At 47.4% G+C, this 19,803-nt stretch overlaps 1 protein-coding gene across 2 annotated transcripts in view; it reads right to left on the minus strand.

Annotated features, from left to right (window-relative positions):
* Positions 1-1,769: 1,769 nt before the first annotated feature.
* Positions 1,770-19,803, minus strand: part of ERBB3 (erb-b2 receptor tyrosine kinase 3) — a 111,373-nt gene continuing 93,339 nt past the window's right edge. For both annotated transcript variants that reach the window (XM_083598573.1, XM_083598572.1), the window contains 9 exons: positions 18,436-18,621; positions 16,122-16,277; positions 15,552-15,627; positions 14,005-14,151; positions 13,516-13,613; positions 12,455-12,604; positions 11,566-11,637; positions 10,240-10,507; positions 1,770-8,017 (listed from right to left, as the gene is read on the minus strand). In XM_083598573.1, coding sequence (XP_083454699.1) covers positions 7,476-8,017; positions 10,240-10,507; positions 11,566-11,637; positions 12,455-12,604; positions 13,516-13,613; positions 14,005-14,151; positions 15,552-15,627; positions 16,122-16,277; positions 18,436-18,621 — 1,695 coding nt within the window. In that variant the 3' untranslated portion in view covers positions 1,770-7,475. The remainder of the gene's footprint in view (positions 8,018-10,239; positions 10,508-11,565; positions 11,638-12,454; positions 12,605-13,515; positions 13,614-14,004; positions 14,152-15,551; positions 15,628-16,121; positions 16,278-18,435; positions 18,622-19,803) is intronic.

A 19,803-nucleotide genomic window follows, 5' to 3' on the forward strand; every position in this document is an offset into this window, starting at 1 on the left:
ACATTCTGGATTAGTTGTAGTTTCCGGGTCACCTTCAAAGGTAGCCCCACGTAGAGCGCATTGCAGTAGTCCAAGCGAGAGATAACCAGAGCATGCACCGCTCTGGCAAGACAGTCCGCGGGCAAGTAGGGTCTCAGCCTGCGTACCAGATGGAGCTGGTAGACAGCTGCCCTGGACACAGAATTGACCTGCGCCTCCATGGACAGCTGCAAATCCAAAATGACTCCCAGGCTGCACACCTGGTCCTTCAGGGGTACAGTTACCCCATTAAGACCCAGGGAGTCCCCCACCCCTGCCCCCCCAAAACAGTACTTCGGTCTTGTCAGGATTCAACCTCAATTTGTAAGTGTATTCAGGGGTTTATGGCTAAGAAAACATGCATAGGATTGTATCCTCAATGTGGCTTTAATAGCCATAAAGGTCTTTCCCTCATTTCTCATGTTCCAGAATCATCACAGTTTCCCACAAGGTTGACTCTGACAGTACAGTAATTAATTACATTTGATCCATTAATTTCTCCACAAGCCTTGATGGAAGGAGTGAAGGTTACCAGGCCAAGCTGACCCAAATTCATTATTTCCTTTATAAGTGACTTTATACAGCAACAGCATTTCTTAAGGATTTACAACACGATACAGAATTTTACAGATTTTACATTTTACAGATGGGGAACTTGTTTGAGGCCAACCAGTATCATAGCCATGAGTAAACAGGGATTTGAATCAAGGTCTCCCAAACCCAACTGCAGCACTCTCGGGGCTAACCCAATATATTTTGCTAGGTGAGTCAAGAGACAAAAGGACGACACCATCTCCCCATTGCATGAACAGAAGCCAACTGGACTGGCAGCTGAATCTTAATGCAACACTGACAAATTGACAGCATCCTCCAACATACCAGATGCAGCCGGCTAATTTAGGGGGCTCAGGAGGAGCAACATATCTGCCCCCCCCCATATTTGCTGCCTGGGATGGTCACCTTCCTCTGTTTATTCGTAGGGCACCCAAACACTCTGTGCAGTTTGCTTTCACCAGATCTTGCTTCCATTCTTCTCTGACCAATAAGGACACACCAAGTCCCTTTTGATGGAGAGTTGGGCTGAAAAGTCCTACCTCATTTTTTTCCCTATAACAGTTGCAATGTCCTGTCATGTGCAAACCCTTCCCACCTAATTCCAGCTGGTTGTGGGAACTCTGTACATGCTTCTGTTTACTGAATAATATATTTTGAGTTAAGCTCTGGCTCAAGCCCTTGACTTGTTTCTGGTGGTCCTACTGATTTGGAGGACTCCTCCATCTCTGTTAAGAGAAGGATGCCTGTACAGGCTTTACTTCTCTTGTTGGCAGAAGAGGGAGGGAGGTGCTCACACAAACCTGGGGCAAAAATGTGCAGATCTGGCACTGATGTGGTTTGATAGCACACGGTTGAGTCTGTGCCTAAGTTTCTGTTCTTAGACGACTAACTTGTCCCCAGCGAATTCAGCACATTGTTTGCAGCAGTGGCTAGCCCAATACCTTGAGAAACCATAAAAGCATCAGGGTATGAGGGGACACACTCCCCCTTATTATATGTATGGTGTTTCTGTTTAAAATTTTGTGGCTGGCCATGCCCCACGGCTGCCATTTTGTGAATGGTTGGATTCCCAACAGCAGCCATTTTGTGGTGGCTCCTGTCAAAATTCCAAATGTGTCCACAGGGGCAAAACTTTAGGGACTTTTGCACTACTGATTTTTATCCATCATTGTAGTCAGACATTAAAAATGCACTTATAATGTCACTTTTTTTATTTAGTATTCAAGCACACACAAACTTTTATTTTTTTGAGGTCTTCAGTAACAGATAGAGCCTCTGTCAGCAAAAACTGGGTCATTCTAGCTTAGAAGGTAATTCATATTCAACACTTGCCCTGCAAGGAAAAGAGGTCTGAACTCTAGCCCTAAAAACATACCTGTACCTGTTGCCACAAAGCTTATGAGGAACTTCCTTCAAAAAAGCTCACCGACTTCCACATTCAGTAGATAAGATGATGAAGAGTCTATCCACAAACTAGTTTAACTATTATTCCTCTCTTCACTTGAGAAAGACCTTGGGAATTGTAGTTTGGTAGGGAAGCACTTTAAATTATAACCAGCACCAAAACTACAATTATAATCAGCACCAAATGACAATTCTCAGTATTCTCTGAGGAAATAAAACCGATGAATGCCATGACACTGTGGGCCTTCAGAGAGAACTTCAGTGTGGACTGAGTGTGTCAGGCTTTAAAGTAAATTTAAAAAAAAAACTGCCTTCTGCCCTGAGAGGCAATCACACTGAGCTTTACCAAAAAAATGAAAGCGCTAAAAGCACTGCCTCCAAACAGGTTATGTTTGAAATAACTAAAAAAGGTTTGTTATGGAGCCAACTTTACTCTGCATATTAGCAAGCTAAGGTGTTCTTTTTTTAATGAAAAAAAATTGGCCTGAGGAAGGTTTATGTTACAACTGATGCCAGACTATCTCCTTATAGAATTTTCTAACACTTAGGTTTGCTAGATTTGATTTTTTTTTAATGGCCTTGCTCCTGTGGCTTTGACAGCAGCCTGATGTACACAAACTAAGCATCTTTTCTATATCACTTTGGCTGCAATTCTATCCTTTCCTGCTAGGAAGTCTTATTTAACTCAGATAAGGCTTATTTCTCCATGGCAGAAAATGCTGCTTCTACTCACTTTCAGTGTCTGAAGCTGCTGCTAAAGAGACAGGAATGGGGCCAGGAAAAAATGTGGAAACCTTATGCCGTTTCCATGAGCATCTGTTGCCTGCTAGATTCAGGTTTCTTAGTAAACATTCGATTTGGGCACAGAAAGCAGTATCAAATAAACCCATCTGAGACATCTCTCCTTATGACCGTGTTCAAGGCCCATCACCTTCCTTCCAATTTGCTTACATCTTGGGAACAGGAGTTCTCCGGTGGCCTAGCTAATGGCAATAGCAGTGTCTCGATTTGTTTGTTTTTTTAAAACACTGCTATTACTGCTTGTTAAATGATAGCTGGGGCATTGCAGAAAGCAATTTAAAGTGTGTAAACATTGGAATTCCTTCCAGTTTTTGGTGGTGTTGGTTTTTTTTAGAGAGGGGGAAAAACCTTCATGTCACCAGTTTCAAAGCATGGCATAAAACCAAAACAACCCAACATGACATTTATGACAGACAATATACACATCAAGATTTGGGGGCAAAAAAAATAAAATGTGACACTTTTACTCTACAAATACAAAGACGCAAACAAAAAACACTCAAGCTACGTCAGTCCAGTGGGGTTGAGTCAATGCTTTTTGTTTCTTGTGCATCATCGTGTGTAACAATTGGCGTTTGTTAGTTTAATTGTCCCAGTGTTCCTTAGTTTGGCTGTTATCCTCAACCAATTCATATCACAGATGTCTCATTGATGAGAAGAGCAACAAAAATTGAGGTAAATAATGGAGCTGAAATCTTCCATCTTATAACCTTGCCCACAGAGTTTGTTGTGCTTTAACTCTGATTTTTCCACCTCCTCTGTTTGACTATGGTTCAAACCTTTCTCAGGGCTGAGCCCATTAACTCTGACAAATATGTCTCTTCCACATTCAAAACATGGAGATGGAAAGGGAAATGTGTCCCCTTTGTTGTCGTCACATCATTGTGTACCTGCTTTTTAGCAAGCATACCCAAGAGGCCCAGCTCCCATGAGGCTCTAGTACTTCTAAGTCTGCAGTCTTATGCATGTTTTATTATTAAATAAGGCCCATTGTTTCAAATAACAATGCACAGGATGGAGCACAGAATAGAGAAGTTTGACAAAGCGTGACTGTTCCTTGCACATACATGTCATGAAGGCAGAAGCTGATGAATTAGTCCCTTCCACATGACTCTTACAGGCACAAGAGACCTCTCAAGTCTGAAGCTGCTGAACAGTTACCAGGCTTTAAACTGGACCTGTTAAAAAGTAGTTTGTTTGATTAATTAACAAATGATGATGTTTATCTCTATGCCACAAAAAGCTTCATGTGCTAGTTCCTGCATATGAACTTCAATTAAAATGCACAGGTACAGGTCAGCCCATTTTTTCACTGGCCACTTGGTAGCCCTAACCAGGACTATTTGAGAGCAAAAGATTATGGATTGCAATGTTCTGAGACTCAATATGTAAAACCAAAGTATTATTTAAGCTTGCCAAAGTCCAGCTGTTGCGTTCCGGCACACTTGACTTTCTCTGGAATAAGCCCATGGTTCTCACCAACATTTTTATAAACACCTTGCACAAATATTGTGGTGGCGTAAGCATCAAGGCAGCACTGAACTTTGGCTCTTTGTATTTTCAGGTGTCCAAATCTAAACAGATACAGATCTGTCTGAAATTTAATCCAAAACTGGTTTCACTGCTACTATTAACAATCAAGCTCTGCTGCAGAACTCCTGCCAAACTAACTTCAGTTTTGTTCCAAGGTGTTGTTTCAGAATAAATTGCTAGCATTTTGTTGTCGCTGCTGCAAGGCGGGATGGGTTATGTTAAAATTAAACACTAAGCCCTACCACAACAAAGGATTCTACTGAGTAGCAGGTTTCTAGTCTTGAGTTGCACTGGATGAAGTTTCTTGGTTCTAGAATTAAACCAAGAGATCTTCCATTGTATTACAGGATTCTGGTGTGACTCTGGTTTTAGAACTTTACACCACAATCCTAGGCGTCTTTACTCAGAAGTAAGTTCCCTTCAATGTTACTGCCAGGATTGCAGAGTACACAAGGTTTATTTACTACTGCATTAAAAATGCTCTGGCTCTTTAAACTTATCTATCAACATATATTTATGTTGAAAGGCAACAACAACTTCTCTTGAGAAAGATTTCATTTCAGTGAATTTGTCCCTATGGTAAGCATGTTAAATAGCAAGATTTTTCTTTCCTGCAGAGGGCAGTCTAATAGCATCTCTAGTGCCCTTCTCTGGTATTAACCAATACTGTACAATCTCTGGTTGGGATTTCACTTTGCTCAGGTACCAGTGCTGTTGGCAGGACCCATGCTAGTCAGCTCTAAAGATATCACCACACCCTGTAGAATTATAACACAGACAGAGACTTAAATTTGTTCAATCGGTTCCTGATGTTTCCCACAATGAGGAGAGAAGCAACTCTCAGGGGACAGAGTACCTTGTAAGCACAAAGTCTAAGAACTTGCAAGTCAGAATCAGATTGCTCCCTCAGAATCCAGTCAGTCAATCTCGGCGTTCAGTTTAAATGCACAGCAATCTTCTAGGCTTTTTAAGTTTGAGGAAAACATGTAGGCAGAGTGTGGAATTTGCTCTCATCTGTCACACATTCTCATTTGTTCGGACCAAATAAGATTAAAGGAGGATGGAAAGGTTGCTACATTCCATACAAACCTTTCTTTTTGCAATGGAATTCATCAGCGCATTGATTACATATACAATACAAAATATGCATTACAATAAAAAAACAAAAGTTCAGTCACATATTTGCAATTCATATGAAAAGCCTGGAGGCCAAGTAGGAGGCCTCAGAACCTTCTGGATAATTTTTGTCACCCAAAAAGTGCTCTGTGATGCAATTTAGGAGCCTATCCAGAATGCAGGCCAACTACATAAAAGAGGAACCTGCTGTTGAAACTACAGTTTAGGAACCTTACAGGACTCAGACAATGCATTGAGATCAATTGCAGAGCTTCCCTCGCAAACTTCTTTTTTTCTTCATCAGGTTTGACGTTCCCTTTTTTTTTGGTAAATATCCCTTTATATGACGCAATCTAAAACTTGTGGGAACAAAGTCAAGGTTGTGCACAATACGACTGGCCCTCAGGGTAGGGTGGGGTGATGGAAGAGAGAAGTTTGTTCCCAAATAATACTCTAATGTAAGTGAGCCTGGTTCAAAAGAATTAAAGAGTAACATCATTAAGGCTCATAGTGCAACTTTTCAGCCTTTCGCACAGCACTCCTGAGCTTCAGCACTAAAACTCATCTCCGTGGTCTTGTCACGGATTTCAGCCTGTAATCCTATACCCACTTACTTGGACATAAGCCCCATTGAACTCAGTGGGGCTTACCTCTGAGTAGACGTGTAGGATTGCATCGTGAGTTGCTGCTGCTGTCCTTTTTACTGAACCCTAGGGTGGCCAGAGGGAGAAGAGGGCAGGGACCCTGTACCTTCCACAGTTGTGTAGAAGAGGAAAGTTCAGCAGGAGTAGCTTGCAAGTCTGCCTGGCACCTATCCCGAGAAGCATCCCATAATCCCTTTAACCGAGGGAGGGACTGCGGAGAAGGCTGCCTTTCAAAAGGCCGCTCTGCTGCATTCCGTTCCATTGCTCTCTCCTGCTTTTCATTCTGGGATGCTCAAGATCCATACTAGATCTTCCACGGGCTGGAAAAAATTTAGGTCGGCCTGCAGTAATGAGCATCTAAATGCTAGAGGTGGAAGTCTGGGTTTCTAGCATGTTTGTTCCCTTTCCACTCCTCCCTCCTCAAGGGTCTCCCATCCTGATAAGGGAACTGAAAAGGCACAAGAAGGGTTGCTAACGGAACGCTGAAAAACCAGTGCCAGAGCTGAAAACAAAACCCAGGAGCTCTGGGTTCTAACACACATTTTCTACACCTTAAGTCTTACTGAGAGGTAGGATTGCAGCCCACAAGTCTTTATCTCAGACCCACACTTGGGTACACTGTCTTCCTAAATGAAGTTGTCAGGCTCATGGAGAGGGGAGCACCATTTTCCTTCATATCCACCCTTATTGCATATATTGTTGGGAAGACACATAAGCAAGACTTCTTCCTTGAGAAGGCCTTCCCTTCAGTCTTTGCAGTCTCCTACAAGGCTCAGCACGCATGCCTCATACTTAACGCCCCCCTGCTATTGGTGGGCAGAGGGTTGTCTTGACGAAGGCCGAGACAGGCACCCCAAAGGCTTCAGCTGTTGCTGAGGACCCTGTACAGTAGGGCACTCGGCACTTTGGTGGGTCAGCCCAGAAGACTCTACCCGGCTTTCTAGAACAGAGCCGATTCCTGAAAAGAGTGTGTCATATCCACCTGAGCGCAGACGCCTTCGTGTCCACAGAAGCAGTCGCTTCCTACACTTATCTGTCCTCTTTATCACAGAATAAGCCCTCTCTCTTTGCACAGGAATGGCTCCCAGAGTTTTGGTTGTGCCCGATCAGAGGGCTCCGTTTGCCCTCTTAAGTCCAGAGCATTTGAACAGAAGAGACCTGACTTGTAATCGGTCAAAACGCAGTGCAAGGCGGGGGGAGCTGCCATCCAACCCTTGAGAAGCCCGTCGCCGGTTGGTCTCGATACACTTGCCCATTATAGGGTCAACGTCACAGAGGCTTAATGGGTGTTTTCCCTTTTTTCAGCCCACCATCACAACAATGGTGTTGGCAGCGATAAAGAGTAAGGGCTCGGGTTTTTACTCCCCAGCAAAAGGACGAATGAAACCACCAGTCCAACGCTCGCTAAGTCCTCTGAACATCCGCCTGACTGAACAACCGGCTGTGCCAGTAATCTGGGTTGTCGAAAGCACAGTCTGAGGCCTCCAAAGTACGCAGGGGCTTCACAAATCCGTTTTTGGGGCAGGGCGGACTCTGGCAGCCAGGGCACTGCACTGGGGGCAAGACGGCATCCATTTCCTCGTAGCCCTGTTCGTCTGGGGAGCCCTGTGTGATGCCAGAGTCCATATCCGTATAGTCCCCCCGGGAACTGCGGATGCTGCTCAGGGACTTGCTGAGCTTGGGCTGTTTGTTCATGTACTCGTAGTCTTCCTCGTCCTCATCCTCGTCCCGGCAAGGCGTGGTGAGCTGGGAGCTTGGCACACTGCCCAAAGATGTGCTCAGCTCAGAGCCCAGATCCATGTACTCATAGCCAAGCTCCTCCAGAGAGGCTGGCCGGGCCTTTGGGGCCTGTGGAGCTCTCCGGTTCATGTACTCGTACTCTTCATCCACTTCGTACACCGGGATTGAGCCACGGACCAAGGAGGCAGCAATACAAGCAGCACGCTCTGCACAGGAGAGAACACAAAGGTTCTTACAGCCTTGTAATTTTGCACTCGCCTGGGGCGACTAACAGTTATTTTCCAGGTAACATTCCCCACTGAGGCTAGGATAGAGTCATATCTTCATCTGCCACAGCAGAATGTGGAGGTTGGCTCTCTCATTCCTGCTTAGAGCTAGTGGCTCTTGGGCCAGAATGGGGATGGAACAGCGTGTGCTACTTTTATAGTGCTGCAGGGGGAGGCAACATTATGAAAGCTGCTCATGCACAGCTAGCTCATTCTCCATTCTAGTATAAAAAACCCCATTTGTTCTAAGGCAGACAAAGGCAGTTCTGTGCAGCCTCCACAGCACTGCCTTGTTTAACTCGGGACAACAGCGTGGAAGCTGTGTCCGTGGCTCTTTTCTGTTGCCATTCCCAATCCCAGGCACTGGGGATAACAACCCCATAGCAGGAGGGAGGGTAAATGGCAGTGGCAGCAAGCAGCATGGAGGAAAACAACCCCCAAGTAATTGTTTGCAAGAACCATTTTTCACTGCTAGATTCAATGATCCCACTTCCCTTTTTCAGAAAGCAAGGAGGGGCGAGCTCTGGCCCTTGCATCCAATGTGGCCCTCAAGCTGCTTTTGCTATATTTAATAAATATAGCAAAAGCAGCTTGACTCTAATAGAGTCAAATGTCAGCTTCCTTTGCTGAAGTACCGTATTTTTCGCTCTATAGGACACACCCGACCATAGGACGCACCTTGTTTTAGAGGGGGAGAACAAGAAAAAAAAATTCTCCCCCTCTCTGCTCAGCGCCCCTTCAGCGAAGCGGCAGGAGAAACGGAGCCCCTTCCATTTCTCCTCCGCTTGGCTGAAGGGGCGCTGCGCAGCTCTCCCTCTCTGCTGAAGCCAGGAGAGTCTTGCTCTCCTGGCTTCAGCGAAAGGAACCCGAAGCCTCCAGAATGCAGTGGGAACTTACGCTCCGCTCCGAAGGCTTCAGGTGGCTATCCCTGAAGCATGGAGAGGGAGAGGGGTCGGTGCGCACCGACCCCTCTCGCTCTCCAGGATTCAGTGAAAGCAACGCGAAGCCTCCAGAGCGTGGAGGGAGCGCTCCCTCTGCGCTTTGGAGGCTTCGCGTTGCTATCGCTGAAGCCAAGGAGCCTGCATTCGCTCTATAGGACGCACACACATTTCCCCTTAATTTTTGGAGGGGAAAAAGTGCGTCGTATAGAGCGAAAAATACGGTATGTTTCAAACTCTTATGGTGGGAGGAGAGGCTAGACGTGAGGACAAAGAAAGAGCAGGCCACTTAACCTCTGATTTGATGCTCCTTTGATTCCATGAGCAATAGACATAATCAGGTTAAAAACAGTCTGGGCGGGTAGCATTTTTACTTTGCTACTTGGCCCACAACTTCTAAGAGTTATCGGGCCCGATCTAATCGAATCTGTCCTTGGAAGCCAGAGGGGAATGGCCTCCGTGAGAGGAAGCAGAGGTTGTTGCAGCTTGGCCCCTTGATCAGTTTTTCACTGAGGCCCTTCCTACTCCCTAGCTAGCCCCACAAAGAGTCCTTTGCTTGGGGCTGCCTTGACACCAACCAAGATGCCAATACATCTTCCCCTGGGCCTTCCTAGCTCCCCTTCATTCTACCTAGTTGAGCTGGATTCAGTTCCAAGTCATCAGATACCTCTTGGCTGGGAGCAGCAAAGTGGCCATAGCCCTGCCCCTTGTACCAGCCAGGGCAGAAGCAGGAGCCGGGCACATCATAACTGCTGCTTTTTTTTTCTACACCAGGTCCATGTTCATCCTTGGATCCATTGCCAGTAGCTGGACCAGATCCTTGACTAGACCAGTCCCATCTCCTCCCTCCTCTTGAAATGTCTTGCTTAACTGCTGCCAATGGGAACCTCCTTGGCAGCTAAAGCCTCTAACCAGTGAAGCTCAGAGGAACTGAGCGGAGCCAGTCAGGGGTAAACTTCTGGTGCACCCTAATCCCCTCCTGTGCAGCAGAATTGCACTACCCGCATGATAAAGAACAGGCAAGCTGCTCACCGAGAAGACCAAATGTTGGAGAAGGCCATGGCCCAGAGAAAGCCAGAACCAATGAGCTGCCCCTGCAGATCCCATTCGTTTCTACCCTACCCTTTCCACCTTGGTATTGGTGTGGTCCACTCCAGTCCACCTAGGAGACTGTGGGCTGCATCTCAGTACCCTACAGACCCCCCTCTGTGATGCTGTACTTACCTCTGCCATTTTGATCTGGCATGACGTAGCCATTGGCATCTTCCTCTCCGTCGGCACTCCCCATTGGGAGCATCAAGCTCTCTCGCTGAGACAGGTAGGCGCTGTCTCCCCGAGATCGCAAGCTGCGGCACAGGCTCCCGGACAACGACAGGTCCTCAGTGAGGTCGTATTCAGAGGTTGTGCCCCGTCCCTCTGAGGACTCCGACACCGTGCGTCCCATCGACTCCTGCCTTATCCGCAAGGTCTGCCGGGAGCCCATTCCAGCGCTCTAGGTTGCAAAGAATTAGAAATGAGCATATGATTAGCGGTCTGATGAGACCCCACAGGCTCCTATTTCCCCCTGCCTATTGGAAACACAGGACACGGGTGGCGCTGTGGTCTAAACCACAGAGCCTAGGACTTGCCGATCAGGAGGTCGGCGGTTTGAATCCCATTGCTCGGTCCCTGCTCCTGCCAACCTAGCAGTTTGAAAGCACGTCAAAGTGCAAGTAGATAAATAGGTACCACTCCGGCGGGAAGGTAAACGACGTTTCCATGCGCTGCTCTGGTTCGCCAGAAGTGGCTTAGTCATGCTGGCCACATGACCCAGAAGCTGTACGCCGGCTCCCTCGGCCAACTAAGCGAGATGAGCGCCGCAACCCCAGAGTTGGCTACGACTGGACCTAATGGTCAGGGGTCCCTTTACCTTTACCGGAAACACAAATTGCTCCCCCACGGGAGCCTATAAAACATTCAACTAAACTCTCCAGAGTCTGGCTACTCAGAAGTAAGTCCTGTTGAATGCAGTGGGGGCTACTCTCAGCTAAGCAGAGTTGCAGTCTGACCAAAGAGGAGCTGGAGCGATAGTCATTTGGTCACTGTCTATTTCATGCCAACACAACTTGCGACCCAATGGCCATGCCTGGCAGCGCACCAGGGACTCAATAACCTTCCCAGTTTTGTTGCCTGCCAAGGCTGCAAAACAGAAAAGTTGTCAAGAGCTCGGCAAGCCGCAATAACATGGCTGGCAGGCCGCATTTGATTTGGTGGGTCACAAGCTGTGCCGGCGGGCCTGCTCTAGGGCCGATTGGCATGAGCGCAGCAATGTCTCTGGCAGAGGCCTGTTCCAGCAATGCTGTCTGATAGGAGTTGCCAGGGATCAAATTGTGCAAAGCACATGCTCTGGCACTCAACCCTTCTACTCTACCGAAGTTAACAGCCTCCAAACAAACACACAAATTACACTGCCCCCCCCCCCGTATCTGATGCTCTTCTCACCGGACATGCAACCCCTCCTTCTGTACACCAGCTCTGATTCCTATACAGATTTGGATAAAAATCAAATACCTGGCGATTTCCACTGAGGCTGCTCTGATTCATGGGGATGTATCCAGCAGAAGGATTCAGAAGATTTGGGCTCTGGGTGTTGTTTTTAAAAACAAAAACAAAAAAAGAAGAAGAAGAGTATATAACAATGAGCCAGGGCAGGGCCAGAATTGGATTTATTAATTCAGTCTGTTTAGAATATTTGTTCAGCAAAAGGTTCTCAAAGCAGTTGACACAGCAAAATAGGGCAAGAATTATAACATATTAAAACATAAAAAGCACGTTAGTTCTTCAATTTCCAGTATGGTTTTACCATCTGCCCCCTTCCTCCCATTTCCCCTTATTGCTTTGAAGGATAGGGTCAATTGGTAAACCATGAGGGAAATAAATAATAATACTATGCCCTTTGCACACCAGTGCAAATAGATAAATAGGTACCGCTCTGGCGGGAAGGTAAACGGCATTTCCGTGTGCTGCTCTGGTTTCGGTGTTCTGTTGTGCCAGAAGCTGCTTAGTCATGCTGGCCACATGACCCGGAAAAACTGTCTGCGGACAAATGTTGGCTCCCTCGGCCAGTAAAACGAGATGAGCGCCGCAACCCCGGAGTCGTCTGTGACTAGACTTAACTGTCAGGGGTCCTATACCTTTACCTCTTTTTATTGGGTTGTTGTTTTTATTTTTATTAGGTCTTTTGTAGTTTTATATCTTGATTTTATTCTGTGAACCGCCCTGAAACTCCCGGGTATGGGGCGGTATATAAATTCAATTAATAACAACAAACAACAACAACAACTATTATTTTATAAGGCATCATAGGCAAGGTTCAGGAGGATTTCTTAATTGTTTGAGGAGGTTGGAGTCTCTCCCCCATGAACAATCAAGTGGGTAAGGGGAAAGGAAGGTCTCTTACCCGCATGGAGTCAATCCACTGCCTGGACGCAAAAAGGTTATTAAGCTCCTCCTCCTCCAACTCTGTCTCCACTTCCAGTGTCTCCATCTCGTCTAGCTCCTTTTCAGTGAGTGCGGGTGGCTCAACTTGGGGAAGTGGCCCACTCTCTCTCTGAGGGGAAGAAGGAAAAGGTATTTACCCTCGTAACACTTACGGACATCTTTCCATGCCCTACCAATGGCTGCTGAGCACCGGCACTTAAGCTCCACTGGGAGTGTCTAAATGAGAGCAGAACATCCTGATCTATGAAGATTCTTTGAGCAGCATCTGGGTTTATAAAAGGAGAGGCACCCAGCCTCAGGTCTTCCTGGAAGCCCAACCTTACAGGCCTAGATGCACGAAGCCTGGCTAGTGCGAGAGAAGAGCCGTCTGCACATGCACAGAGGCCTCCTCCCCCCCTTCCTCCAAACTGCCTATAAATCCAGAAAAGTAATCCTTGCTGACATATGTCTCATAATATCCAAAATCACATGCTCTGGGCGTAGAAGCTGTTGCGTTGAAAAGTGGCTTGGGTAGGCAGCTCAGCAACAACATGGGGAGGTTTTCACATTTTCAAACAACTTCATATTTTTTCTAAATGAAAACAACTAATGCTCTGAAGCTGACAACAAATTTAAGGCAGAAAATCCTTTTTTAAAAAAGGCAGACTGGGTTTGTAAAATTTTTATTTTGTTCGGAAATTAACAAGATGAAACATGAGCAGGACCTAGCAAGTGTAACTAACTGTGCAGGACTGAGGGAGAGCAGCACAACTAGGACTCATGGTATTGATGGAACATTTTTTAAAACAGCCAGACTCACTGAGTGCTTACCACCTGCAGAGTCTCTACAGGAGGTGTGGGGAAACCTGTGACCCGATGTTGCTGGATTACAGCTCTCATCATCTCTTAGCTACTGGCCATGCTGGGTGTGTGGGTTGATGAGAGCTGGAGCCCAACAATATACAGAGGGCCACAAGTTTCCCCTGGTTTGATTTGTAGACTAGACAATAGGAAGGACATTGGGAGCAAGCCAGGACTAACCTTAATCACCAGGTAGCGAGGGGGGTCACGAGCCATACGTGTGAACTCATTGGCTAGCTCTTTGAAGGTGGGGCGGATGTTCTCGTCAATCATCCAGCCTGTGGGGTTAGAGAAGATTGTCAGCATTGTTCAGGCAGATACCAGCCATGACAGCTTCTGTGGCCAGGGCAAGGCCATCAGCCTGTGGATTCTGGTTTAGGGCTTCCACTTGTCCTGCTGTTTTCCTCTAGGAAAACCTAATCTTTACCACTGAATCAGGGGAAAACGTCAGTTGGGTTTTCCATGGATTGACATTTACTCTGATTCAGCACCAAAAAGTGGGTTTTCCCAAGGACAAGTGGAAAACCACTCAGACCCGTACTTTCAAGGCACGGAACAAGTGGAAGTGTGGGTAAGCCCCCAGCCAGTGCCATAATCTATTGGTCAAAGTGCATCCAAGGTGTGACATTTCTCCCCAGGAGAGGGGAAAGTGTTACTCTGGTCACGTACATTTTACCATCACCATGTAGACATCAATGGTGCAGATCTGGGGCTGCGAGAGGCGCTCCCCTTTCTCCAAAAGGTCAGGTACTTCTGAAAGGTGGATTCCGGAATAAGGCTCATTTCCAAAGGTCATCATCTCCCACAATGTCACTCCTGGAGCAGGTGAAGGGACAGAAAACACTCATGAACAGAATGCAGTGGGCCAGATTCAACTACCGTATTTTTCGCTCTATAGGACGCACCCGACCATAGGACGCACCTTGTTTTAGAGGGGGAGAACAAGAAAAAAAAATTCTCCCCCTCTCTGCTTAGTGCCCCTTCAGTGAAGTGGCAGGAGAAACGGAGCCCCTTCCATTTCTCCTCCCACTTCGCTGAAGGGGTGCTGCGCAGCTCTCCCTCTCTGCTGAAGCCAGGAGAGTCTTGCTCTCCTGACTTCAGCAAAAGGAACCCGAAGCCTCCAGAGTGCAGCAGGAACTCCCGCTGCACTCCGGAGGCTTCAGGTGGCTATCCCTGAAGCCTGGAGAGCGAGAGGGGTCTGTGCACACCGACCCCTCTCGCTCTCAGGCTTCAGCGAAAGCAATGCGAAGCCTCCGGAGCACGGAGGGAGCACTCCCTCTGCGCTTCGGAGGCTTCGCGTTGCTATTGCTGAAGCCAAGGAGCCTGCATTCGCTCCATAGGACGCACACACATTTCCCCTTAATTTTTGGAGGGGGAAAAGTGCGTCCTATAGAGCAAAAAATACAGTAACTGTCCCTGCCAGCATAAGTCGGTGCAACAGGGCTTCTGCTAACACAACAGGGCTTTCCCTCCACCGCACACACACACCCCACCCATACTGGCTGAGGAGTGTGTGTGTTGGGAGAACCTGCAGAACAGCACATTGGGAGGGGTGTGTGTGGACTGGGAGAGAGTAGATCATTCCATCGGAGAAACAGAAATGCTTGCACTGACAGAGCAATCTGCACAGCACTACGCTGAATTCCTCCCAGTAGATGTGGTACAGGTGGCTGTTACAGACCCAGGAATATAATGGACAAAAGCCCAGTGCAAGGGAATGGGCCAATGTGTCCCAGCTATGGCAAACAAGGCAGGAATTGCACCGAGATGTCCTCGCTGCGCAAGTTCCAGCATAGTGGGCATTAGAAGACTCAAATGTGGGTTCCAGCCTCTCCCAATAGGAGGCAGTGAAACTCCTTGAAGCATAAGCACAGGCGAAGAATAGGGAGCACCAGAGGGCAATGTTTCCTAAATATTTGGTCAAACAGCCAAATTGAACTAGGCGTGCCTTTCATTGGCAACAATGTCTAACCTAGAGGAGAAAGTCACTTGGAACTTCATGCTGTGGTGACACACTTAGGGAGGCTTGTGAACAAGCTCGAAGGCTCCAGTGATCACCTCTGCGGATCACTTTTCAACCTTGGTTGGGAACTGCACATAACTTAAGAGTCAGATAGCTTGCACTTGAACAGTTTTCTTGACTTCCAGAGACTTGCTATTGTGACAGATTTCCTGAAGGCAACCACAGTAGGAATCGGCTGGTCTGATATACCTACCGTAACTCCACACGTCACTTTGATGTGTATATTTTCCAAAATGTATGCTCTCCAAAGCCATCCATTTTATCGGTGTCTGAAAAATGTAAGGCAGAATGACATAAATTATAATTAAGCTAAACATGCACACCACATTTGTAAGATTGTTTTCCAATCTGAATGCAAATCCGAAGTCAGAAGAACCATGCTAAACTGGATTCATTTCCCGTGAGTTTCTAAAACTAAATTTTCACTCCTAATTACCTATCAAAACTCATTTTGAAAATCTCATTTTTCACCTCGTTTCCCTCCTCTTCTGAAACCTTTTCAGGTATTCAAGCAGTTTCTTCTGTAATAATTTTCTTTCTTGAATTTTCTAGTTCTGTTGGCTACATGGGGTATGCAGTTCCCCACTCCATAGTCTGGCTGTTGTCATTCTGCACATGACGGAGACCCAAATGCAGTAATTGAATCTCACTCACTCACTCACTCGCTCACTCACTCACTCCCCAATTTAGAAATGATAAAGTTACAAGAATCATCCTCTCTGCTGCCTGCAGTGTATCTCACTCTAGTCTAGTAGATACCAACCTTGATCTCATTGTAGAAGTATTTCTTGTCATCTGGATACAGCAAGTCGGCAATGCCAAAATCTGCCACCTGTACCTGGCTAGGGGATTTTACCAAAACGTTGCGAGCGGCAAGGTTGCGATGGACCATGCGGTGTTCCTCCAGGTAATACATGCCCTTAACATAAGGAAGGAGAAACAGATGAATGTGCCTGGATTTGTTTTGGGTTTGAACACCTGATTCACAGGAGCTATAGTCCACCCAGGCCCAACCTATATACAGTGGTACCTCGGGTTACATACGCTTCAGGTTACAGACTGTATTTGGGCCCTTCCCACCATAATGAAAATCAAATATGTCACACAAAAGGAGCAGGCAGCAAGCCCTGAAATTGATGCATTTCCTGTGTTTCTAAAGACCATTGCCAGTGGTGGAGCAAGATGATGTGCTGGGCAGGCCGGTAAGGATCTAGAAGTTAAGTTAAAATACATTTTGTGGATTTCTGCTGAGTAGTGGCATTTCCACACTGACTCATCTGCTGAGGAACCAACCCCCAGAATATCTGAGATGGAATTCCAGCACATGATAGAAAACTCTGGAACTTGTTCAAGGGGCATGCCCTGCGTTCACGCTAGACCTGCTAAGGCACGTTGGTGCACTGCTCTCTCAATTCACGCAATCTAGAACGCACCCAACACACCTGCATATGGCAGGGGAAGTTTGATTAACTGAAGACAAATGGACTTCTCTGGGAAGTTTTTCCGGTATTACCAATCTCACAGAGCAACTCCCTGATAATCTTTCAAGGGCCTGCGAGGCTCCTGGAACATCACCGGAAAGCCACTAGTTTGGGCGAGTTTTGATGGTGTGGCAAACACTCCGCATGCTTCTACTGAGACCGCGTAGGTGCTTGTTGGCATTCTGCAACAAGCCACAATTATGCATTGTGTAACTAAATTAGCAGATCGAAACAGTGCTAATTGCACAATTTACACTAGCCCTAGCCAATTCCTTATCCTAATAATGGAGCTTGACTGCTGTCTCCAGCCACCACTTGCAATCAAGTGCCCAATCCTCAACTGCTGACCATCCTCAGTGACCACAGAGTCTTCTCATGGTGGCAGTCTGTAGGGCAGGGCATGGACCCACTACTATGACTTACTGGGAGTGGGGGGGCATGGAGTCCAGCACAGTGCAAATGCAGCAGTGTGCAGCACTGTGCTGACCTCAGCACCGCCTTGGCTCCCCTGTCTCCTGCCCTGTTTCACTGACTCCTACTGACTTTTTTTTTAGGGACGCAGGTGGCGCTGTGGGTTAAACCACAGAGCCTAGGACTTGCCGATCAGAAGGTCGGTGGTTCGAATCCCCATGGTGGGGTAAGCTCCCGTTGCTCAGTCCCAGCTCCTGCCAACCTAGCAGTTCGAAAGCACATCAAAGTGCAAATAGATAAATAGGTACCGCTCCAGCGGGAAGGTAAACAGCGTTTCCGTGTGCTGCTCTGGTTCGCCAGAAGCGGCTTAGTCATGCTGGCCACATGACCCAGAAGCTGTACACCAGCTCCCTCGGCCAATAAAGCGAGATGAGTGCCGCAACCCCAGTCGGTCATGACTGGACCTAATGGTCAGGGGTCCCTTTACCTTTACCGGCTTTTGGGTTCTGTTTCACTCCATCCTTCATCCCAACCTCTCACACCACTGACGACACCAGCAGCGGGACTTGCCTGATTTGTCTCCATTTCTGTTTTATATTTATATGTTGTCCATGTTTAAGGTTCAGTATGTATTTGCTGGAAGTTCTCTCGGGAAAACAGAAGGAAGGCAGCCTCTCCCTCTGAATTCTGGCGGTTCTTTCATCCCACTGAAACCCCTGGTGCCCTTTCCTGTGCCATTCTTATTTCTTAGGAGTTGTCCTGGTCCAGTGTCAGAATCCATTGGGAAAAAGCAGCAAGACTCTAAGTGACAAAGCTTGGGATACAGGGAGCCATTAAGGTTCCCTACCCCTGGCTTACAGGATGCAGCAATCAGAAGGCTAAACCAGAACTTGGTTGTTTGTATTGGACAAAACAGAAGGTTGCCTCTATTAAACAAACCAGAACAGCACCAGGAAACTCATGGCTCCACCCAGATACACCTTAGCCCGGTGCCACCTAGTGGCTAAGCTGTCTTATTACACTTTCCATTGCCTTCAATAATGCTTGGGATACTCCCTCAATATTTTGAATGCAAGTGGTTCTAAAAAAAATCCAATATTCTGGGATAGATTAGCCCCAGCCTTAATTGCCCCGGGAAAGGCCCTTTAATTAACCCCAAAATTCCTCTGCAAAACCCATACATACCTTGGCAATCTGCACACACCAGTTGAGCATCAGCTGTGGGCCAATGGCATCTTTGTTTTTGCGGACATACTCCAGCAGTGAGCCGAGGTCGAGGTACTGGGTGACCAGTTGCAGTTGGGTGCCAGTACAGATACCCAGGAGACGGACAATGTAAGCATGGTCCAGGCTACCTATCGCCATCATGTGCTGTACATAGTAAAAGCAGAAACAAAACACACACAAAAATGAAATCATGGCATCGGAGCAGAAGTACCAAAATGCCAAGTTACACCCCAAAGAGAAGGAACTCGCAGAACTGCAAGAAAAATTACAGGGTAGTGCTAAGTGCAGGCAGGGCCAACAATGATACCAGTTAGACAAGGTTCACCATGGACAGCTCACTGCTCAAGATGAGCAAGCTAGCTTGCCTGTGCACGCACAGCTGGTCACCCTCCTCCTCTAGCAGTGGTGCAGAAAGGCCTCCAAGATGCCAGGCACATTCCAAGGTCAGATGAATGGCATCACCCAAGAGCATCAGTAGGCAAACTAAGGCCTGTGGGCCAGATCAGGCCCAATTGCCTTCTGGATCCGGCCTGCGGACGGTCTGGGAATCTCCACATGGATCGCCAGTGTGCGTGTTCTGTCCTTCTCCCTCTGTCTCCCTCCCACTGGTGCCTCCTCCCTCCCTCCTCTTGGCTTCTCCCCGCCCTGCCTAGAAGAGGAAGGGGGTGTGGGCTTTGTTGGTGCCAGCAGCAGCACTCATGCGGCCGCCATTTTAAGCAGCCCCTCTCCGGAGCCCTTTCGCGTGCCGCTCATCGTCCCCCTGCCACCAGACCCTGCCGCTCACATGACACAGGTAAGCTTCCACCAGGGCTTGTGGTGCTCTTGCATCATTCCCCCCCCCCAAATATAGTCTGGCCCCCCACAAGGTCTGAGGGACAGTGGACCGGCCCTCCGGCTTGCAACGCACATCACCTTCAAGGGGCTTTCCCTCCGCCACTAGAGAGCAAGTGACTTTTGATGCTCGTATATCTAGGTATCAGCTGCCCAAATTTGCCACCCAAATTGTACCCCAACTCTGCTTAAAGGTCACCCAGAAACTGGGTGAGTTGAGTCAGCTCTTTCCATCCACGCTTTCCCCAATTTAAATAATCCTCCCTACCTGCCACACCCCCCAAAAAAATTCCTAGCCACAGAGCCAGGATACCGTATCGCACCTGCCTTTTAATCCTTTGCTGCTAATAGCAACTTGTGGAAAGGTATTTGAACTGGGGGAATGGTTAAACACACACTGCCCACAGCACTGTGCCCTCAATCCAAATTAATCCCTATGGCTGCTTTTAAGCAAAGAGAGAGAGGTATTGGGATATACAGTTCTGGATCTTCCAT

This window comes from Podarcis filfolensis (genome assembly GCF_964270895.1).
Source record: "Podarcis filfolensis genome assembly, chromosome: 2".
Classification (NCBI taxonomy): Eukaryota; Metazoa; Chordata; class Lepidosauria; order Squamata; family Lacertidae; genus Podarcis; species Podarcis filfolensis.